This window comes from Syngnathus typhle, linkage group LG1, assembly GCF_033458585.1.
Source record: "Syngnathus typhle isolate RoL2023-S1 ecotype Sweden linkage group LG1, RoL_Styp_1.0, whole genome shotgun sequence".
NCBI classification, from domain to species: Eukaryota; Metazoa; Chordata; class Actinopteri; order Syngnathiformes; family Syngnathidae; genus Syngnathus; species Syngnathus typhle.
In genome coordinates this window covers 13,150,112-13,174,448 of record NC_083738.1, presented here as the reverse complement: position 1 = coordinate 13,174,448, position 24,337 = coordinate 13,150,112, and the positions used below count along the sequence as shown (strand labels likewise).

The 24,337-nt window shown below is 42.9% G+C and overlaps 1 protein-coding gene across 10 annotated transcripts in view; it reads left to right on the top strand.

Annotated features, from left to right (window-relative positions):
- The window catches only part of LOC133150543 (protocadherin alpha-C2-like), a 102,540-nt gene that overhangs the window by 62,927 nt on the left and 15,276 nt on the right, over positions 1 to 24,337 (top strand). The window contains exon 1 of one of the 10 annotated variants that reach the window (XM_061273197.1): positions 1,597 to 4,092. The exons of 6 other annotated variants lie outside the window; for them this stretch is intronic. In XM_061273197.1, the coding sequence (XP_061129181.1) occupies positions 1,705 to 4,092 (2,388 nt within the window). In that variant the 5' untranslated portion in view covers positions 1,597 to 1,704. Of the gene's footprint in view, positions 1 to 1,596; positions 4,093 to 4,960; positions 7,586 to 12,966; positions 15,645 to 16,401; positions 19,044 to 24,337 lie in introns of those variants that run through there. 3 more of the 10 variants (XM_061273155.1, XM_061273165.1, XM_061273216.1) reach the window with 3 other exon arrangements.

Sequence of the window (24,337 nt, the reverse complement as noted above, 5' to 3'; positions counted from 1 at the left end):
GTTAGTTGCAAGCAACGTGTATAGCTGATTATATCCTAAAGTAAACAAAAACAAACATACTATGTATAGGTTAACATTAATGTGATAATATCTTGGTCAAGTAGAACATGTCTGGACGGGCTTGGGAAATAGTTTGCAAGGAAAGCATAAACAATGTAAATCACTCGGTTGATGGAGTGATCAGTGTGGTTTTGTACATGGTTTGCACTTTGTTAGATTTAATAGTGCAGTAGTACTGAACCCCCAGCGTTGGTTCAAATAGTTGACACTTTGTGTGTTCCCTGTAATTTTCACGACACTCTCTGCGGTGCTAAACTCGCATTATTTATTTCACATGGTAGGTCGATTACTTTCCCCTTTACAGAAGCGTGGAACTGCCAGTGTGGTGTAAACATTGATTTATGACAGGGAAAATATGTTGAAATACTGCAGACATAATTATAGATGTATAAAAACGAGAAATAAACTATCTTTACTGACCCAATTTTTGAACGTATTCGTATAATGTAGGCCAAATGCTTAAAAAGCCTTTTTCTAAATTGGCGCATGCGCAAGTCAATCACCCGTGGCATGGTGGGAAAGAATGCCGAACGGAAATCATTAACTTCGGACATAATACATCATACAAATTACAGAAAATGCCTACATAGCTAATTTTCGAACGGATTGGTTTTATTTAAGCCAAAAGGGATAAAATGTATTCACTGTTAAAAATGCATGCGCAAGTCAATGCCCCGTGACATTATGGGATGTTTTTGGCATTTAGCCTAAAAGTTTACGTTTGAACACATAACGTAAGTTGCAAATGCATTTAAACGTATTTACAATTATTTTTTTACTCTACATTTGCAGTTTTGCGTTTCCGTACTGTTTGTGCAGGGTGAACACAGCAACTCTAAATGCCGCTGTCCGTTGTGCTGAAAACCACGGAGATGCGCTTTTTGGGTGTCCTCATATCATTTATTAGCTCAAGTATCCATCGGTCCATTTTGTATACTGCATGTCTGGTTCTAGGCTGTAGGGAGTTGTTGGAACCTATCCGAGGGCGTAAGGTGGACCACGTCCCGAACTGGTGACCAATCAGTCACGAGGGCAGAGAAACAGACAACAATTCGCAGTCAGTCACATTCACACTGTCACTTGAGTGGAAGCTAGGCGAGTGAACATTCAAACCATTGGCGACTTCACGTTCAGTATTGATAAATATTGCACTGTAAGTATTAATAGTAGAGTTTATATAACTTGTACTATTCAGTGTTTGCTGTTTGGTTGGCTTGATTCATGTCAGACCCATCCATAATATATTCATAGAAAATATTAGTGTTGTTGTTTTCTAACGTTCCTATACCTTTTTAAGGGAAAACGGGAATCAACGTTTCCTGGAGTTATCAGATGTCAGGCTAAAAATTTGAACTTTGTTTAAAAAGGTTTTTGTTGCTGTTGGTCGTAGGCAATTTTGCATGTTCAGTGATTGTTATGAGACCTGTCTAAAATTCACCACACGGGGTCGCACGAGACCGTAGCTACGAATGTGGTGATTCGGTGACCCACTCAATAGTTTTACTCCGCCCTGCTCCGGCAAAAAGAAATCGTCATCAGCCAACAGTTCATGCGCATGAGGCGCACAAATACGCACAGTTGGGGTAAATTTATCTCTGTGGATGAATAATAGACGGCAGTCTGTTTATTTTTGCTGCATCGACGATGAGGATGCGTCACCAAAGATACAATTTCTGGATTTACTTTTCTTTTCTTTTTTGTATTTACGGCCCGTCCGCTTCGCAATTGTCCTACTCCGTTAACGAGGAAGCGAACAAAGGCTTTGTGGTGGGCAACATCGCCAAGGATTTAAACCTCAACGTGCATGAATTGGACACCAGAGATCTGCGTGTGGTTTCCAGCTACAGTAAAGAGTATTTCAATGTGAATTTACAGAGCGGTAACTTATTTGTGAAAGAAAGAATAGACAGGGAGGAGCTCTGTCCGAACGTGGCAAAATGTATGTTGAGGATACAAGCTGTGTTAAACAACCCGATGACGGCACACCGCATTGAGGTCATTATTTTGGATATAAATGACAATTCACCAGTTTTTATAGAAAATACATACTCGTTGGACATTTTTGAGTCAGCTTTACTAGGGGAGCGGTATTTTCTCCCGGTGGCTGCGGACGCAGATTTCGGCAGTAATTCAGTGAGGAGCTATAAACTAAGCAACAATGAACAGTTTACGCTGGATGTGCAGAGCGGAGGAGACCACGGTGTGTCTGCAGAATTGGTGCTGCACAAATCTTTAGATCGAGAAAAACAGTCACTCATTACGCTCACGCTCACTGCTGTCGACGGGGGTAAACCTCCCAAATCTGGCTCGTTGCAGATACGCGTGAATGTCCTCGACGTCAACGACAACGTACCCACGTTTAGTAAGTCGCTTTATAAAGTGCGTCTGAGCGAAGATGCTGCGCAGGGCTCAGTCGTGATTAAATTAAATGCAACAGATTTGGACGAAGGCATGAACAGTAAGATCACATATTCGATAATAAAACGGAGCCAAAATGATCCATCAAATGTTTTTAATCTAAATACAGAAACAGGAGAAATCACTGTAAAAGGTCCTTTAAATTATGAAGAGACTCCTGCTTACGAAGTCAGGATTCAAGCAATGGATCAAGGCCCTGTTCCTCGTAATGCAAATGCTAAACTGCTCATAGAGATAGTAGATGTGAATGACAATGCCCCTGAAATAACAGTGACATCACTGATGACACCTGTAAAAGAAAATGCAGAATTGGGCACAATTGTTGCTTTGATTACAGTGAGTGATAAGGATGGTGGGAACAACGGTGTAACCAACTGTAAGGTTGTTGGATCTGTTCCCTTTAAACTGAAATCTAACTACAAAAATGATTATTCTTTAGTAGTTGATGGAGCACTAGACAGAGAAAACGTCTCTCTTTATAATGTCACCATCTTAGCCACAGATGACGGAAGTCCACCTCTGTCCACTAAAAGGATCATTAATGTTCATGTTTCTGATGTTAACGACAATGCACCTCATTTTATGGAACCTGTTATTAACGTGTACGTCAAAGAAAATACCCCAAGTGGATATTCACTCTGTTCCATAAATGCAGTTGATCCTGATTTGGACGCAAATGCAAAGGTTTCATATGCGTTGTTAGATAACGCTCACAGAAATATTCCAATTCCATCACTCCTTAACATCAACTCAGAGAGTGGAGACATTGTCAGTTTGCAATCTTTTGACTATGAGCAGTTAAAGACGTTTCAGTTTAAAGTTCAGGCCACAGACTCTGGTGTTCCTCCGCTCAGCAGCAACGTGACAGTCAATATTTTTATCCTGGATGAGAACGACAACAGTCCGGCCATTTTGGCTCCCTATTCTGAGCATGACTCCGTCAACAGCGAGAGCATCCCCTATTCTGCTGAGGCGGGATACTTTGTGGCTAAGATCAGGGCAGTGGATGCAGACTCTGGCTACAATGCCTTGCTCTCCTATCACTTGTCTGAGCCCAAAGGCAACAACAACCTCTTCCGGATCGGAACCAGCACCGGGGAGATTCGCACCAAGAGACGAATGAGTGACAATGACTTGAAAAGTCACCCCTTGGTGGTGTCGGTGAGTGATAACGGAGAAGCCCCCTTGTCAGCGACTGTGTCTCTTGACGTGGTGGTGCTTGAAAGCACAGCCGACATCCACCACACTCAGTTCAGACACGTGCCCATCAAGGAGGAGAGCTTCTCCGACTTGCACTTGTACCTGCTCATCGCCATTGTGGCTGTGTCGCTGGTCTTTTTGCTCAGCCTGATCACTTTAGTGGTCTTCAAATGCCACAGACAGACGGAGGGACATTTCGACAGGTACGGCGCCCCGATGATCACCACCCACCCCGATGGGAGCTGGTCTTACTCCAAAGCGACTCAGCAGTACGACGTGTGCTTCAGCTCAGACACGCTCAAGAGTGACATGGTGGTTTTCCCCACGCCCTATCCGCCTGTAGAAGCAGAACTGATTAGTATTAATGGAGGGGACACCTTTACCAGGACTCAAACTCTTCCTAACACTGAGAAGGTAGGCTGACAGTTTTTATTTTTTATCCTTTATTTTGAAGAGATGTAAAGCCTGAACTATCATTTTTTGGCAGGGGGGATGGGCAAACATATACTTACAGTCTCTTGGTCTACTCAACGAAGATATGTTCTTAAAGCAAATGTTATACAGAAAGCAAATAATGAGGACCACTCCCAAGTGGAGGAATCCGTGATTTTCTTCTGCAGTTTTCGCTTTATGTTGGGCCGTCGTGCTGCTATACGGGTTGCCGGTGTTGGTTTAAGACGAAGGCCTTGTGTGTTCCCTCTAATTTTAGCCAACTGTGGTTGTATCTGTGGCATTGAACTTTTACTCTACTTCATATAGCCACCCATTTTGTATTTGGCTGTTTAAAAAAAAAAGCAACTCTAAAATGTCACTATCCGTGGTTCTGAACCTTATGGTTATGCACGTTCATGCATGGGCATCAGATTAAGAAACCAGACATCAATGCTTATCCAGTTTAGAGCCGTTAAATTTAGCCATAGTTTAGCCTATGTTAAACTTGGCGAGAAAGGTGGACCACGACCCCTGGATTGGTCGCCTTCTTTCACAGGTTACATGTAGAATTATATCACCATTCACAGTCAGTCACATTCATACTGTCACTAAATGGCAAATGCACACCGGCTGCATGACAGTCAGGCGGATGCATGTCAGCAACTATTTAATGAAGGTAGAAAATTATATTTATACTCTTGCTGTGTAGTGTTTTAAAAACATGTTACGATAACTTTGTAGTGAATTATGAGGTTTTACATTTTCTAGCGTTATCAGGTGTCAGGCCTATTTATGTGATTTTTTAAAGGTAGCTTTTGCTCGTAGGACATTGTATTTGCGCGGTCCCAGCCATGATAGACTTACCTTAATTTCACCACACGGGGTCGCAGGAGACCGTAAATTTGATATCTTGACGAGACGGCCCCTCAACCATCCAACTCTGCCCTGTACGGGAAAAAAAAGAAATCGTCATGCGCAGAAGGCGCACGGGAACGCACGGCAACCTCCCAACAGTAATGCTGCCAAGGATTACATTTTCTTAATGTGGATGTATGATAGACGGCGGTCTGTTAATTTTGCTGCATTGACGATGAGGATGTGTCAACAAATAGACAGTTACTGGATCTATTTTGCTTTGCTTTGTTTTCATGGCTCCTCCGCTTCGCAGTTGTCCTACTCCGTTAACGAGGAGGCGAACAAAGGCTTTGTGGTGGGCAACATCGCCAAGGATTTAAACCTCAACGTGCATGATTTGGACACCAGAGATCTGCGTGTGGTTTCTGGCTACAGTAAAGAGTATTTCAACGTGAATTTACAGAGCGGTAACTTATTTGTAAAAGAAAGAATAGACAGGGAGGAGCTCTGTCCGAACGTGGCAAAATGTATGTTGAGGATACAAGCTGTGTTAAACAACCCGATGACGGCACACCGCATTGAGATCATTATTTTAGATATAAATGACAATTCACCAGCTTTTATAGAAAATGCATACACTTTGGACATTTCTGAATCAGCGTTACCGGGGGAGCGATACTTCCTACCAGTGGCTGTGGACGCAGACTTGGGCACTAATTCAGTGAGGAGCTATAAGATAAGCAACAATGAATATTTTACGCTGGATGTGCAGAGCGGAGGTGACCACGGTGTTTCTGCAGAATTGGTGCTGCACAAATCTTTAGATCGAGAAAAACAATCATTTGTTACGCTCACGCTCACCGCTGTCGACGGGGGTAAACCTCCCAAATCTGGATCGTTGCAAATACGCGTGAATGTGCTCGATGTTAACGACAACGTGCCCACGTTTAGTAAGTCGCTTTATAAAGTGCGTTTGAGCGAAGATGCTTCGCAGGGCTCAGCCGTGATTAAATTAAATGCAACAGATTTAGACGACGGCATGAACAGTAAGATCACGTATTCCTTCATTAAACGAGGTAACAATGATCCATCAAATGTTTTTAATCTAAATTCAGAAACGGGAGAAATCACTGTAAAAGGTACTTTAAATTATGAAGAGACTCCTGCTTATGAAGTCAGGATTCAAGCAATGGATCAAGGCCTTTCTCCTCGTAGTGCAAATGCTAAACTCCTCATAGAGATAGTAGATGTGAATGACAATGCCCCTGAAATAACGGTGACGTCACTGATGACGCCTGTAAGAGAAAACGCAGAATTGGGGACGATTGTCGCTTTGATTACAGTGAGTGATGAGGATAGTGGGAACAACGGTGTAACCGACTGTAAGGTTGTTGGATCTGTTCCCTTTAAACTGAAATCTAACTACAAAAATGATTATTCTTTAGTAGTTGATGGAGCACTAGACAGAGAAAACGTTTCTCTTTATAATGTCTCCATCTTAGCCACAGATGAAGGAAGTCCCCCTCTTTCCACTAAAATGATCATTAGTGTTCATGTTTCTGATGTTAACGATAATGCCCCTCGTTTCATGGAGACTGTTATTAACGTGTATGTTAAAGAAAATACCCCAAGTGGTTATTCGCTTTGTTCCATAAATGCAGTTGATCCTGATTTGGACGCAAATGCAAAGGTTTCATACGCATTGTTAGATAACGCTCACAGAAATATTCCAATTGCATCACTCCTTAACATCAACTCAGAGAGTGGTGATCTAGTCAGTTTGCAGTCCTTTGACTATGAGAAGTTAAAGACATTTCAGTTTAAAGTTCAGGCCACAGACTCTGGTGCTCCTCCGCTCAGCAGCAACGTGACTGTAAACGTTTTTATCCTGGATGAGAATGACAACAGTCCGGCCATTTTGGCTCCCTATTCTGAGCATGGCTCCGTCAACAGCGAGAGCATCCCCTACTCTGCTGAGGCGGGATATTTTGTGGCCAAGATCAGGGCAGTGGATGCAGACTCTGGCTACAATGCCTTGCTCTCCTATCACTTGTCTGAGCCCAGAGGCAACAACAACCTCTTCCGGATCGGAACCAGCACCGGGGAGATTCGCACCAAGAGACGAATGAGTGACAATGACCTGAAAAGCCACCCCTTGTTGGTGTCGGTGTGTGATAACGGAGAAGCCTCCCTGTCAGCGACTGTGTCTCTTGATGTGGTGGTGCTTGAAAGCACAGCTGACATCCACCACACTCAGTTCAGACACGTGCCCATCAAGGAGGAGAGCTTCTCCGACTTGCACTTGTACCTGCTCATTGCCATTGTGGCCGTGTCGCTGGTCTTCCTGCTCAGCCTGGTCACTTTAGTGGTCTTCAGATGCCACAGACAGACAGACGGACATTTCGACAGGTACGGCGCCCCTATGATCACCACCCACCCTGACGGGAGCTGGTCTTACTCCAAAGCGACTCAGCAGTACGACGTGTGCTTCAGCTCAGACACGCTCAAGAGTGACATGGTGGTATTTCCCACGCCCTTTCCGCCTGTAGAAGCAGAACTGATCAGTATTAACGGAGGAGACACCTTTACCAGGACTCAAACGCTTCCTAACACTGAGAAGGTAGGCTGACAATTATTTCATGCTCTCAAGTTGACTGGCTGTTAGTTGCAAGCAACGTGTATAGCTGATTATATACTAAAGTAAACAAAAACAAACACATTATGTATAGGTTAACATTAATGTGATAATATCTTGGTCAAGTAGAACATGTCTGGACGGGCTTGGGAAATAGTTTGCAAGGAAAGCATAAACAATGTAAATCACTCGGTTGATGGAGTGATCAGTGTGGTTTTGTACATGGTTTGCACTTTGTTAGATTTAATAGTGCAGTAGTACTGAACCCCCAGCGTTGGTTCAAATAGTTGACACTTTGTGTGTTCCCTGTAATTTTCACGACACTCTCTGCGGTGCTAAACTCGCATTATTTATTTCACATGGTAGGTCGATTACTTTCCCCTTTACAGAAGCGTGGAACTGCCAGTGTGGTGTAAACATTGATTTATGACAGGGAAAATATGTTGAAATACTGCAGACATAATTATAGATGTATAAAAATGAGAAATAAACTATCTTTACTGACCCAATTTTTGAACGTATTCGTATAATGTAGGCCCAATGCTTAAAAAGCCTTTTTCTAAATTGGCGCATGCGCAAGTCAATCACCCGTGGCATGGTGGGAAAGAATGCCGAACGGAAATCATTAACTTCGGACATAATACATCATACAAATTACAGAAAATGCCTACATAGCTAATTTTCGAACGGATTGGTCTTATTTAAGCCAAAAGGGATAAAATGTATTCACTGTTAAAAATGCATGCGCAAGTCAATGCCCCGTGACATTATGGGATGTTTTTGGCATTTAGCCTACAAGTTTACGTTTGAACACATTTGTAAATATGTTCTTGCAAATGCATTTAAACGTATTTACAATTATTTTTTTACTCTACATTTGCAGTTTTGCGTTTCCGTACTGTTTGTGCAGGGTGAACACAGCAACTCTAAATGCCGCTGTCCGTTGTGCTGAAAACCACGGACATGCGCTTTTTGGGTGTCCTCATATCATTTATTAGCTCAAGTATCCATCGGTCCATTTTGTATACTGCATGTCTGGTTCTAGGTTGTAGGGAGTTGTTGGAACCTATCCGAGGGCGTAAGGTGGACCACGTCCCGAACTGGTGACCAATCAGTCATGAGGGCAGAGAAACAGACAACAATTCGCAGTCAGTCACATTCACACTGTCACTTGAGTAGGAACTGCATACTGCCTGTGTGGAAGCTAGGCGAGTGAACGTTCAAACCATTCGCGACTTCACGTTCAGTATTGATAAATATTGCACTATAAGTATTAATAGTAGAGTTTATATAACGTGTACTATTCGGTGTTTGCTGTTTGGTTGGCTTGATTCATGTCAGAGCCATCCATAATATATCCATCCATCCATCCATCCATTTTCTGTACCGCTTAGTCCCCACTGGGGTCGCGGGCGTGCTGGAGCCTATCCCAGCCGTCATCGGGCAGTAGGCGGGGGACACCCTGAACCGGTTGCCAGCCAATTGCAGGGCACACAGAGACAAACAACCATTTGCACTCGCACTCACACCTAGGGACAATTTGGAGTGTTCAATCGGCCTACCAAACATGTTTTTGGGATGTGGGAGGAAACCGGAGTGCCCGGAGAAAACCCACGCGGGCCCGGGGAGAACATGCAAACTCCACACAGGGAGGGCCGGAGGTGGAATCGAACCCGCACCCTCCTAACTGTGAGGCGGACGTGCTACCCAAGTGCGCCACCGAGCCGCCCACATCCATAATATATTCATAGAAAATATTAGTGTTGGTGTTTTCTAACGTTCCTATACCTTTTTAAGGGAAAACGGGAATCAACATTTCCTGGAGTTATCAGATGTCAGGCTAAAAATGTGAACTTTGTTTAAAAAGGCTTTTGTTGTTGCTGTTGGTCGTAGGCAATTTTGCATGTTCAGTGATTGTTATGAGACCTGTCTAAAATTCACCACACGGGGTCGCACGAGACCGTAGATACGAATGTGGTGATTCGGTGACCCACTCAATAGTTTTACTCCGCCCTGCTCCGGCAAAAAGAAATCGTCATCAGCCAACAGTTCATGCGCATGAGGCGCACAAATACGCACAGTTGGAGTAAATTTCTCTCTGTGGATGAATAATAGACGGCAGTCTGTTTATTTTTGCTGCATCGACGATGAGGATGCGTCAACAAAGATACAATTTCTGGATTTACTTTTCTTTTCTTTTTTGTATTTACGGCCCGTCCGCTTCGCAGTTGTCCTACTCCGTTAACGAGGAAGCGAACAAAGGCTTTGTGGTGGGCAACATCGCCAAGGATTTAAACCTCAACGTGCATGAATTGGACACCAGAGATCTGCGTGTGGTTTCCAGCTACAGTAAAGAGTATTTCAACGTGAATTTACAGAGCGGTAATTTATTTGTGAAAGAAAGAATAGACAGGGAGGAGCTCTGTCCGAACGTGGCAAAATGTATGTTGAGGATACAAGCTGTGTTAAACAACCCAATGACGGCACACCGCATTGAGATCATTATTTTGGATATAAATGACAATTCACCAGTTTTTATAGAAAACGCATACACTTTGAACATTTCTGAATCAGCTTTACCGGGGGAGCGGTATTTTCTCCCGGTGGCTGCGGACGCAGATGTCGGCAGTAATTCAGTGAGGAGCTATAAGCTAAGCAACAATGAACATTTTACGCTGGATGTGCAGAGCGGAGGAGACCACGGTGTGTCTGCAGAATTGGTGCTGCACAAATCTTTAGATCGAGAAAAACAGTCACTCATTACGCTCACGCTCACTGCTGTCGACGGGGGTAAACCTCCCAAATCTGGCTCGTTGCAGATACGCGTGAATGTCCTCGACGTCAACGACAACGTACCCACGTTTAGTAAGTCGCTTTATAAAGTGCGTCTGAGCGAAGATGCTGCGCAGGGCTCAGTCGTGATTAAATTAAATGCAACAGATTTGGACGAAGGCATGAACAGTAAGATCACATATTCGATAATAAAACGGAGCCAAAATGATCCATCAAATGTTTTTAATCTAAATACAGAAACGGGAGAAATCACTGTAAAAGGTCCTTTAAATTATGAAGAGACTCCTGCTTACGAAGTCAGGATTCAAGCAATGGATCAAGGCCCTGTTCCTCGTAGTGCAAATGCTAAACTGCTCATAGAGATAGCAGATGTGAATGACAATGCCCCTGAAATAACAGTGACATCACTGATGACACCTGTAAAAGAAAATGCAGAATTGGGCACAATTGTTGCTTTGATTACAGTGAGTGATAAGGATGGTGGGAACAATGGTGTAACCAACTGTAAGGTTGTTGGATCTGTTCCCTTTAAACTGAAATCTAACTACAAAAATGATTATTCTTTAGTAGTTGATGGAGCACTAGACAGAGAAAATGTCTCTCTTTATAATGTCACCATCTTAGCCACAGATGACGGAAATCCACCTCTGTCCACTAAAAGGATCATTAATGTTCATGTTTCTGATGTTAACGACAATGCACCTCATTTTATGGAACCTGTTATTAACGTGTACGTCAAAGAAAATACCCCAAGTGGATATTCACTCTGTTCCATAAATGCAGTTGACCCTGATTTGGACGCAAATGCAAAGGTTTCATACGCGTTGTTAGATAACGCTCACAGAAATATTCCAATTCCATCACTCCTTAACATCAACTCAGAGAGTGGAGACATTGTCAGTTTGCAATCTTTTGACTATGAGCAGTTAAAGACGTTTCAGTTTAAAGTTCAGGCCACAGACTCTGGTGTTCCTCCGCTTAGCAGCAACGTGACAGTCAATATTTTTATCCTGGATGAGAACGACAACAGTCCGGCCATTTTGGCTCCCTATTCTGAGCATGACTCCGTCAACAGCGAGAGCATCCCCTATTCTGCTGAGGCAGGATACTTTGTGGCCAAGATCAGGGCGGTGGATGCAGACTCTGGCTACAACGCGCTGCTCTCCTATCACCTGTCTCAGCCCAAAGGCAACAACAACCTCTTCCGGATCGGAACCAGCACCGGGGAGATTCGCACCAAGAGGCGAATGAGTGACAATGACCTGAAAAGTCACCCCTTGGTGGTGTCGGTGTGTGATAACGGAGAAGCCCCCCTGTCAGCGACTGTGTCTCTTGACGTGGTGGTGCTTGAAAGCACAGCTGACATCCACCACACTCAGTTCAGACACGTGCCCATCAAGGAGGAGAGCTTCTCTGACTTGCACTTGTACCTGCTCATCTCCATTGTGGCCGTGTCGCTGGTCTTTCTTCTCAGCTTGGTCACTTTAGTGGTCTTTAGATGCCACAGACAGACGGACGGACATTTCGACAGGTACGGCGCCCCGATGATTACCACCCACCCTGACGGGAGCTGGTCTTACTCCAAAGCGACTCAGCAGTACGACGTGTGCTTCAGCTCAGACACGCTCAAGAGTGACATGGTGGTTTTCCCCACACCTTTTCCACCTGTCGAGGCGGAACTAATCAGTATTAACGGAGGAGATACATTTACTAGGACTCAGACCTTACCTACTACTGAGAAGGTAGGCTTACACATTTGTTGAATATCCTTTTTTATGCTTACACTCAAACTCAAACCACTTTTAAACTGCATTCATTATTTAAAATCAGCAATGACTAAACAGGTTGGCTGGATATTTTGTATTTGAAACAGAAGCCAGATAAGGCAATTTATCTGACGCACATTGATGGTTTTATTAAAATAATTGCGCTCTTTCTTTCGTAATGGTAGTGTAGTGGTTGACATAGCTGGTGTTTGTGCAAATGTTGTGGGGTCTGCATTTTAATCTGCATTTTACATCAAGTCAGGGAAAGGGACCCATTTCTCTGTCCTTGGTGCTGAATGTTGTTTTCATGGGAAAAGTAGATGCTTTCTTGATTCCCAATCAAACATCACTGATCCCATGCCCAAAAGCAGTACTGTATCACATGATCTCTCTCTCTTGAAGTGTATAAAAATATATAAGATAGTGGTATTTCGATCAGATAGCAACGGTTGGGCTATAATCTGTGGCTAATTGTTTTGCCGAAATGTCTCTGTTTCTAAGCAAATTAATGCGGGTAGAACTTTTTTATTTTGACAAGATTTAGTCTTTTTTTATAGTTTACTTTGACCAAATAACCTGCATGATTACAATGCTGATCTTTATACAGTTTCAATATATTTGTACAGTTTCAAGATTCACTTTACGGGCCTTTTAGAGTTTTGCTTTTTGAACAGGATTGCTGTTTATGTTTCACAATTCCATAATAAAAGAATAAATAATTCCTATATTTGCAAGAAAATATTTTTTACATTTATTTAATTAACATTTCTCATGGGCGGGGAGGGGGGGAGACCGTTTAAATGAAGACTGATAATAATTTTATAACTTATAATAGCAAATCAATGGCTTCAGCAAGTTCATACGAGTACTGTCTGCCACGTATGAGGTCAAATGTTTATACCAAGTTTGAACGCTTGGGGTCGCATCAGACCACCACTTTGCTCAGTGTCTCCGCGGTCCATTTTAACGTCATCAGACTGATCGCATTGTGTGCGCACCCCAAAAGATATTCGGAGTAGCAGGAGAGTGGATGGCATTATGGAGGATCGGGCGGTGTTCCGTGGATGAAACGCTGTGATTTTACTTGGGAATCCGTGGAAATGGCAATGGGCATTGGACGCAAACATGCAAGCCTCTGCTGGCTCTTTTTTGTCGTTTTATGGCACTGCTGCGCTGCTCAGATTTCCTACTCTATAAACGAAGAGGTGGACAAAGGAACCGTGGTGGGCAACCTTGCGAAGGATTTAAATGTCAACGTGAGGGACTTGCAAACTCGGGATTTAAGTGTCGTGTCCTCTTACAGTAAGGAATATTTCAAGGCCAATTTTCGCACGGGGGAGCTTTATGTTGCCGAGAGAGTAGACCGCGAGGAGTTGTGTCCAAAGGGGATCAAATGTTCTCTCAACTTAGAGGCCATACTGAGGAACCCAATGGCGCTTCATCGAATTGAAGTGGTGGTAGATGATTTAAACGACAACCCACCTCGTTTCGTGGAGGAGTCGCATTTGATTAACGTGTCTGAAATATCACCCGCAGGCGAGCATTTCTTACTTCCACTGGCGCTCGACGCTGATACTGCAGGAAACTCAGTAAAGACTTACAAGCTGAGCACAAATGAATATTTTTCTCTGGATGTGCAGGGCGGTGGAGAACAGAGTGTGTCTGCTGAGTTGGTGTTACTAAAAGCTTTAGATAGAGAAAAACAAGCCACGCTAAAATTAACACTGACTGCCGTTGATGGAGGAAAACCCTCCAAAACGGGCACGTTACTGTTGCATGTAAATGTTATGGATGTTAATGATAACACGCCTTCATTTAGTCAAGCGCTGTACAAGGCTCGCGTGAAAGAAAATGCGCCGCCTGGGTCTTTAGTGATTCAGTTAAGTGCAACAGATTTAGACGAAGGAGACAATGGGAGGCTAAGATTTGCTTTTGTTAAACGTGCACATTTTGACCCCGCGGACGTGTTTTTAATAGATGCAGACACGGGTGAAATCACTGTAAAAGGCCGTTTGGACTATGAGGCGCAAGCAGCATATGATATTCATGTTCAGGCTACTGATAAAGGTTTGATGCCTCGGAGAGCAAATGCGAAGCTATTGGTTGAAGTGCTCGACGTGAACGACAACGCTCCAGAAATTGTGGTGACGTCACTCATGAACCCCATAAAAGAAAACGCTGAGATTGGAAGCGTCGTGGCTTTAGTGACTGTGACTGATAAAGATGGAGGGAAAAACGGCAACACTCAGTGTAAACTAAGTGGCTCTGCACCTTTTAAGCTTAATCCCAATTATAAAAACTATTATTCTCTAGTTGTGGATGGCTCACTTGATAGGGAGGAGCATTCATTTTACAATGTCACTCTTGTAGCAAATGATGAGGGGAGTCCTCCTCTATCAAGCACAAGCGTTATTGCCATTCAAGTGGCTGATGTTAATGACAACGCGCCACGTTTCTCTGAACCCATTATTAATATTTATGTCAACGAAAACAGTCCTGTGGGAGCAAGTATCTATAGAATAAATGCAATGGATTTGGATATGAATGTGAACGCAAGAGTGACATATGCATTATTGGGGGATGCAAATGGAATTCCAATAACATCAGTGATGAACATTAATTCAGAGAGTGGTGATCTAGTCAGTTTGCAGTCCTTTGACTATGAGAAGTTAAAGACGTTTCAGTTTAAAGTTCAGGCTACAGACTCTGGTGTTCCTCCACTCAGCAGCAATGTGACTGTCAACGTTTTTATCCTGGATGAGAATGACAACAGTCCGGCCATTTTGGCTCCCTATTCTGAGCATGGCTCCGTCAACAGCGAGAGCATCCCCTATTCTGCTGAGGCGGGATACTTTGTGGCCAAGATCAGGGCAGTGGATGCAGACTCTGGCTACAACGCGCTGCTCTCCTATCACCTTTCTGAGCCCAAAGGCAACAACAACCTCTTCCGGATCGGAACCAGCACCGGGGAGATTCGCACCAAGAGGCGAATGAGTGACAATGACCTGAAAAGTCACCCCTTGGTGGTGTCGGTGTGTGATAATGGAGAAGCCTCCCTGTCAGCGACTGTGTCTCTTGATGTGGTGGTGCTTGAAAGCACAGCTGACATCCACCACACTCAGTTCAGACACGTGCCCATCAAGGAGGAGAGCTTCTCCGACTTGCACTTGTACCTGCTCATCGCCATTGTGGCCGTGTCGCTGGTCTTCCTACTTAGTCTGGTCACTTTAGTGGCCTTCAAATGCCACAAACAGACGGATGGACATTTCGACAGGTACGGTGCCCCGATGATCACCACCCACCCCGACGGGAGCTGGTCTTACTCCAAAGCGACTCAACAGTACGACGTGTGCTTCAGCTCAGACACGCTCAAGAGTGACATGGTGGTTTTCCCCACACCCTTTCCGCCTGTAGAAGCAGAACTGATCAGTATTAATGGAGGAGACACCTTTACCAGGACTCAGACTTTACCTAACAGTGAGAAGGTAATGTAGATGGCACAAACCTGACAGGCCTAACCGACACATAGTACAGTGTTTGTTTGTGTTTTGTTGTCTATGTTATAGTGATTTTATTTGATATTGAACAATCCAAGTTGTTTCATTATCATTTTCTTTGGAATTATGCATAGGTCAAGCTGTTCTGGATCAATCTTTAAACATTAATGAAATAATAAATTGTGTTGTTGGTTAGAACAGTGACTCCAAACCAAGGAAGAGATCGTATCAGGGGTTGCAGTGACAAAATATTTAATTTCACTTAGCTTGTCAGAGATTTATTCATAAATCCCATATTGTGCTTGATTTTCATTCGTATCTATGCCAGTGGTGTATTGTGGTCAGGCAGAACAACTTTAAATGCCATTAGTTGACAGAATGTTCACTCACTAAACCTTTGTTGCCATTCACACAACAAAGTGCTTGACTATATATAGCTTTGTGTTCAATAAAAAAAGCCCAAATTTCCTTCTAAGTCCAATTACGATAAAATTCAGCGAGGTCATTATTTTAGGTTTTATACGTTTTGTTTCATTGTTGTTGGTATGCTGTGAGGTTTTTTTCTAAAATAAAATGGGTTATTTGGCGCAATAAAGAAATGCTGGGGGAAATAATCTATGATTTAGCGATGAATTAATTTGTCTTAGGTCATTGGTGCCGGTGATCAACTTAAAAGTAATTATAGTCATGACTTGAATTGAGTGGAGGTATGGTATTCACGCAAGTTTACACTATTCTTATTTTTAATGACGATTGAGGATTTTAGTGTAACTTTCTGGGGTTTTGACCTGATAGAAAAATTATACTTTTTGACCACAAGATGTCCCTATCGGCCCGCAGATGCCAAGCGTAAAACGCTCCTCCTTTTCCTCCATAATTAGAAGTGTATAGTAATTCTTTGTTCGCTGTTATAGTCCTCGTTGGTGATCTGACTTGCACATTGTTAAAATGTTACCGGTGCAGACTACTATTTCAGTGACATCTGTCTAACGACCCAGGAAAAGAATGAAACTGGACGACGTTTTTTGTCTTTGGATCTATTTTTCCTTGCCTTTGTTTTACTTATGGAGCGTGGCATCGGGACAGATTGTTTATTCAATTACGGAAGAATCAAACCCTGGAACCACTGTGGGCAATTTAGCAAAGGATTTACACCTCGATGGCCAGGATTTGGAATTGAGAAATTTGCAAATATCAGGACCGAATGCCAGGTATTTGGAAGTCAATGCTAAAACGGGAATACTTCTGGTAAAGGACAGAATAGACCGGGAGGAGCTCTGCTCTCGGCGTGTGAAGTGCTCTTTGGAAGTGGAAGCCATTGCAAATGCGCCTCTGAATCTCTATCGTTTTGAGGTTAAAATTGTGGACATAAATGACAACGCCCCTTATTACCGACAACCTGAAATTGTTCTCAATGCGTCCGAATTGGCTTTTACAGGCGAACGATTTACTTTACCAAAAGCTTTCGACGCAGATGTCGGCAGTAATTCAGTAAAAAGCTATAAACTGAGCCAAAATGAGCATTTCTCCTTGGATGTGCAGAATGCGGGCGAGCAATCTATGTCTGCTGAATTGGTGCTGCGAAAATCTCTGGACCGCGAGAAACAGTCGGTGATCAAGCTCACGTTAACAGCTCTGGATGGAGGAAAACCTGCTAAATCGGGGACGTTACAAGTCACAGTTGTTGTGCAGGATGTTAATGACAATATTCCAATATTTGACAGCGCTTTGTACAAAGCCACTGTGATTGAAAATTCTCCGCCAGGCACTAGCGTTCTATCAGTGCATGCTCATGATTTAGATGAAGGCGATAACGGAGAAATTGTGTATTCTTTTATCAATCATGATGGTGATAATGACGTTGACAAATTTGCGATTAATTCAGTGACGGGGGAAATTACAGTAAATGGTGAATTGGATCACGAAAAGGGCAATGCTGTTGAAATCAGAGTGCAAGCAAAAGACAAAGGCACTAACTCAAGAGCATCACATTGTAAAATACTCGTTGAAATCATCGACATTAATGATAACCCACCCAAAATATCAGTGACGTCACTAGTCGACGTGGTGAGGGAAGATGCACCGCTCGACACAATGGTGGGACTCTTAACGGTGAAAGACAATGACACAGACAAAAACGGCGTTGTTAATGTACAAATAATTGAGCATGTCCCGTTTAAAATAAAAAACACATACAAAAATCACTATTCTTTGGTTGTAGACGGCACCCTGGACAGAGAGCAGGTTTCTAAATATAATATTACAATTAAGGCGTCTGATGAAGGCGTTCCTTCGCTGTCCAGTACAACTGTAATAACTGTGCATGTTTCTGATATCAATGACAATGCACCCCGCTTTGGAGAAGCCGTAATTCATATTTTTGTGAAAGAAAACAGTCCCGCTGGTACAGTTATTTATACTGTGAATGCAGATGATCCAGATGTGGGTGAAAATGCAAAAATATCCTTTTCAGTTATCAGTAATCGCAAAGATGACACAGTAAGGTCAAACATTAACATCAACTCGGAGAGTGGAGATATAGTGGCTTTACAGTCTTTTGACTATGAGAAGGTAAAGATGTTTCAATTTAAAGTTCAGGCTACAGACTCTGGTGTTCCTCCACTCAGCAGCAACGTGACTGTCAACGTTTTTATCCTGGATGAGAATGACAACAGTCCTGCCATTTTGGCTCCCTATTCTGAGCATGGCTCTGTCAACAGTGAGAGCATCCCCTATTCTGCCGAGGCGGGATATTTTGTGGCCAAGATCAGGGCAGTGGATGCAGACTCTGGCTACAACGCGCTGCTCTCCTATCACCTGTCTGAGCCCAAAGGCAACAACAACCTCTTCCGGATCGGAACCAGCACCGGGGAGATTCGCACCAAAAGGCGAATGAGTGACAATGACCTGAAAAGTCATCCTTTGGTGGTGTCGGTGTGTGATAACGGCGAAGCCTCCCTGTCAGCGACTGTGTCTCTTGACGTGGTGGTGCTTGAAAGCACAGCTGACATCCACCACACTCAGTTCAGACACGTGCCCATCAAGGAGGAGAGCTTCTCCGACTTGCACTTCTACTTGCTCATCGCCATTGTGGCTGTGTCGCTGGTCTTTTTGCTCAGCCTGGTCACTTTAGTGGTCTTCAAATGCCACAGACAAACGGAGGGACATTTCGACAGGTACGGCGCCCCGATGATCACCACCCACCCCGACGGGAGCTGGTCTTACTCCAAAGCGACTCAGCAGTACGACGTGTGCTTCAGCTCAGACACGCTCAAGAGTGACATGGTGGTATTTCCCACACCCTTTCCGCCTGTAGAGGCAGAACTAATTAGTATCAATGGAGGGGACACCTTTACCAGGACTCAAACTCTTCCTAACAGCGAGAAGGTGAGTTATAACGACTAGGAATCAATAATATTTCCCCTGAATTTTGGATTTCCATCCAGTGTCTGTTCTGAGGAGCCAGAAGCGCTGTCCATGGTGCTGACAGAGAGCAGGCTCTCACAAATAGACTGCAGCAGCGCAATTCAAAATATTTCTGTTTTGCCAATATTGGCAAATCTACTAAGCGTCATGCTTTTTTACAATAAATGTAGCTTCACTTCACTGAGCTACAATAAAATTTCAAAAAGAGCTGAACATGTTCCACCAACACCTCAGTCAACCTGATTTGGCTTCTTTTTTTCTTTTACAACATCTATAATCAGAATGTCTAGGCTACTTGTGGCCAGAGGTGTCCATGCAGCTCATCTTGACCAGTTAGCATTAGCATGCGTGAACTCAAGGCCAAATGGCCCTTTATTTGCTCTTGAGTAAGTCTTTTTGTTCCTACTCTGAGGCAATGACTCGTCTGTAATAACTATATGCGAGTTGCTTTTAGCATTGGATGTGGGGCCACCACAATCTAGTTTTGGTGTTCATTGCTACCTACTCTTTAGAGGTGGGCATCGTATTAGTTTATCATGATGGCATAATCGTGACTCACTCGGAGGTTTTCATGTTAATGCTGTACAGCGAATAATGTTCTTTTTTTGAACAATACAATGTCGATAGTAGATGATCAAATGCATTTTACTGGTCCTCTAGTCCAGTGGTTCCCAACCTTTCTTGGCTTGTGTACGCCCTCACTCATATCTGTTAATGATTCTCCAAAATTAGAACACCACACAACTGATACTAAAAAAATAATTTTATCTGCTAAGTTTGAACGTTCAATTCTTAATTATTTTTGTTGTTGAAATAAAACATACACACACATATTTTGCCTTGTCAATAAATATTAAAAATTAAAAATAAGGAAAAATAATCTGCTTCTGACATATAACTCTTAACAACAAAGGTGCTCTTTTTAAAGAAGCATCCTTTCAACTTTAAATATAATTTCAGAGTTACTGTAGCAGCTTTGTTTTCATTGCTCAGTTTAGCTTTAGTGAGAAACTTGAGTTGACACACGGCTGTTGTGATTTTGGCCCAGCTGTGCCACTGAAGAATATTGTCTCACCGGGAAACTAGTTGTAGTGCATACATATCAGTTTTGTGATGAGCTAATTAAATGACTTTACGAAAATTTATGAAAATTTACTTTTCACCTTGGAAGTAAATTATTAAATGTTTCCACATACGCCTTGCAATGTGCTGATGTTGGATAGTCATAAGAATATACATTGCTTTGTATTTTCAAACTGCCATTATCCTGAATAGATATTTTAAAAACATCGTGTTGTGTTTTTCAATGTAGGAATATGAGGTCTTAGAAGCCAGCCAATTTTGGGATTTTTTTTTTTATTAAATCACAGAATTAACTTCTTTGGAAGCAGCTATAAACAATATACTATTTATTTTAATTCACATTGATACACAAGTATGGCAAAGCGATGAGCATGTAAGCATCAGAAAATGTCTCATAATGTTTGCCAATCACATTTTGTTTATTCGTACCGACAGTATATGCAGCATGGACAAAAGAGGTGATTTTTGTGCTTTGTAGCTTGCTATTCACTATAGGCTCTCACAAACATGTTTATTGAACAGCAAGCTCCACCAAATTAGGTTGCGCAATTAGTACAAGGAATTCTGTCATTAATGAGGTTTGACCTTTATTTCCTCACTCCTGCCGGTCGCATCCCCATTTCTCCTAATGCTCAGCATGCATGTATTATTCACCTAAAGCTTGCTTCTTCATCTCCCCCTCTCAGTGCATGTTATGCTTTACCATCCCCCCCTCTCCTTCACCGCCAGTTTCTGAGGAGGGGAGCAGCTGAGGGAACTAACAGGAAATTAATGTCCATCGCTGCAGACATGTGTGCTATCAGCCCCGGAACGTTGCAAACATGATTTAATATACATACATATATTCATTAGCATTCCTGATGTGTACACTGCTGGTACAGTCAAGCAAGGCACAGACAACATACTTCAATATTCAATATTCCTTTTACACTGTGGGAATGCTGCTGCTGTATTTTTATGGATTGAAAATGTTATTTTTCCTAAATTGGTTGAATAATGACAGTAAAGTTCAGTTCAGCACTGTGACGCGTCGAATCTGTGATGCTCTGAGTCACTCAGACGACATGACCTCATTTCAGGGAGTGGTCCAGCACAAACAAGCGCTGTCCGATGTGACTACCGAATCTCCCTCGCTTCAGTGTGAGGGAGATTTGATCTAGGCTTTGTGTGCTTACACGCAGCAGAGGATTCGTGTGCATGTGTGTGTGTGTGAGTACAAGTGGGTCATCTTGTGATATAAAGATGGCTGCTTGCTCCATGAGCCCTGCAGTGGGCTGTTTTGTTCTTTTTTTCTCCTTCCAATATCCTCCCTATGCTGTGCTTCCCTAAACAATGCCTGAGGTCCCCTCCCTGCATAAAAGTGCTTGAGTGCCTGTACTGCACGCTGCAGCTCTCTGTGAATATGAGTGGAGGAGGGTGGGGGGAGGGGTAGGTAATTTTCCGCTCCCCGCTGCTGCTACTGCAGCTTCAGCACCGACCACGCGATCAGTTCAGCTCAGCTTTCTTACTTTGCGCATGGGTAGGGTGGGGCGTGGTGGACAGCACCTAATGTCAGGGCAGGGCAAGTGTGTGGCCTGTGAGGCTGATTCGAATGAGAAGAGGCTTTTTTATATGCAGCCATCAGAATATTCAGTATTTTCTTTTCATGCTACAATGTCTATTATCGGTCAATAGAGATGCAAGAGTGTGAAATGGATATGCTGATGTCCGTAAAAGGATGACATCAGCATGTGCCTTATGAAAACTCCCTTAATGCTGCAGAATACATTCAATTATTTATTCCTCAATCGATACATTAAACTACATGAAGCTCACAGCAGAGTGGTTCACTGACAAAAAGCATGATGTTGATGTGGATATTTGATTTGATGTGTGTGCCCTTTAGAAGAGGTTATTGAGTTCTGTAAAATGAAGTAGCAGCACCCATCTGTGATTTTTTTTTTTTGTCAGTAATTTCTTGTGGAGCACTTCCTGTTTTTCTACTCTCACAAGGGCGTGTCCTTTGCGCAAGTGAGGCAGACGCTGCTGTCTGTGGTTACCATGGAGACTACTCTCAGCCTTAATGAAATCATGTACACTTCTGTTGCCTAGGAGCTGCCTGGATGCACTCGCCTCCACTCGGGCATCCTTTTTAGCATGTGCAGAATATGTGAGCTCAAATGAAAACAGGTCAAAATTGCAAAGAGATACAAGGGTGCAGTTTCATCATGGGCAAAAATGCCAAATCACTTTTTATAAGGATTAAGAGGAGAATGTGAAAGCAGAAAGAAAAATGGGGTCTTTTGAGTGGAGGATCAGCAGTCGCAGCTTGAGTCTGTTGTAAGAAAAGTGGCTTTTGAGCACAAGATGGGGGAGAACACATTAAATAGATGCCTTGTAGCTGAGTGGGAAAATCTTCCGATTGGTCACAGCTAAAGGAGAGAATTTTTCATCCCACTTGTTTCCCCCAGCCGGTCCTCCTTGCATTTGTCCTCCTTGCATTTGCTCCCTTCTCTCTTGGGAGTGGCATCGGGATGTTGTTTTTGTCATTAGATTAGCTTGTCATGCTCACAACCTCAGCTTCCACCCTCATCCCATATGGTGAGGATAACGAGCCAAGACATCCAAAGAGGGAAATGTCCAAAGCCTGCCTGCAATTCCTGATAGCTTTGTTCAGCGTCTGTTTGATTTATGCAGTGGCTAAATTGGGAGGAAGGCACTGTTTAACCCCAGAAGGAGGGATTTGTGATCCTTTTAGTTCTCTCTCTGCCTAACCTTTATTTTTGAAAGCATCGTCCACAAGGGATGAGGATGAGCACAAACATAATCAGAGAAATGTTTCTTGTCCACCTGTGTAAAGGGATTACCATGAGACTGAAAATGTTAAATTTTGCAATCAGGACAAAAGGATGCAACGTGCGCGCAACTTTATATTGTGCAATAAATTACATTACAATACTGTGCATGTGTTGATCTTTACTAAGACTGGTCTTTGCAATTATTCCTCTATGTTGATTGTGGGGCTACTGATGCCAGTATTGATATCAGTGCTAATACTGTACTTCTGTACTCATAAAAAAAAAAGTCCCAATACCACAACACCGATACCACTTTACCAGTCATACCTGTTAGCAAATATGCAGTAGCATGAAAGGTTTTTACTCTAAAAAGTAAGTGAAACGTATGCCATGCTCAAGGACAATTTGTATTGTCATCACTGCAATACAACATTATCTTGTATTGTTTCATGTATTCCGCCAGTAGTCAAATGTAAGTTTTACTCGTACCTAGTGTGAAAGAAATGGTATCAGTACGTTCCTATTTATTTATTTTAGCCGGTGCGGATGGGTGTAATGTAGGATATGCTGTGTGAACTGAGCTCAGATAAATTTGGCATTTTGTGCCGTGTGTTGTTGCTTTTACAGCAAATATCCCTTATCTTCTTGCCTTACAGCATGCATGATCAGTTTTGGGTCACTGTCATGGAAATGTGAATCAAAATGACTGCCCTAGATGTACCGTATGAGTTCTTGCTCTCTGGCTCCAACTGCTTCCTAGTCATAGCAGGGATTATGGTTTAGAGAGCTTTGGCTTAATGAAAAAGCCCAGCGGATTGGGAGTGGGGTGATGATCACGTGTCCACCACTTGTGGTACCAATTTATTCCAAAAGAGGGCCCACTTTCACTGTTTCCTGTGCCTTTGCTCTGCCTCGGCTGCCATTCAAAGGTGACCTTTTAGAAAATATAAAATGACATAGACTACTGAAGATGTGGGCAGGATCTGATATGACTTGCATTCTCTAGATCGGATGCAGATTTGAGTTTTGAATTTGTATATATAGTATATGTGTGTGTGTATATATGTATATATACGTATGTATATAGTTCCCACTCAGTGATGGCGTAAATACTGAGTGTGAATGTCAAATGCGGACTGTTGGAAAGGGCTGTTCATTAATGTGTGTGTGTGTGGTGGTGGTGGGGGGATTGTGCACTAGCATCCAGTGCGTAGCGAAAGGAGAAAAGTGCCCAACTGACAGGAGAACGAGAAAGTAGTATTTTCAATTTGTGTATATGCTGTTTAAAATATGATGCTGTCATGTAAGGAGGTTTGCATCATACTTTTAAACCGACCTGCTTCTGTGTGGAGAATGTATTGGAGCACTAAAAATGAACAAACTCCATATGCCAGA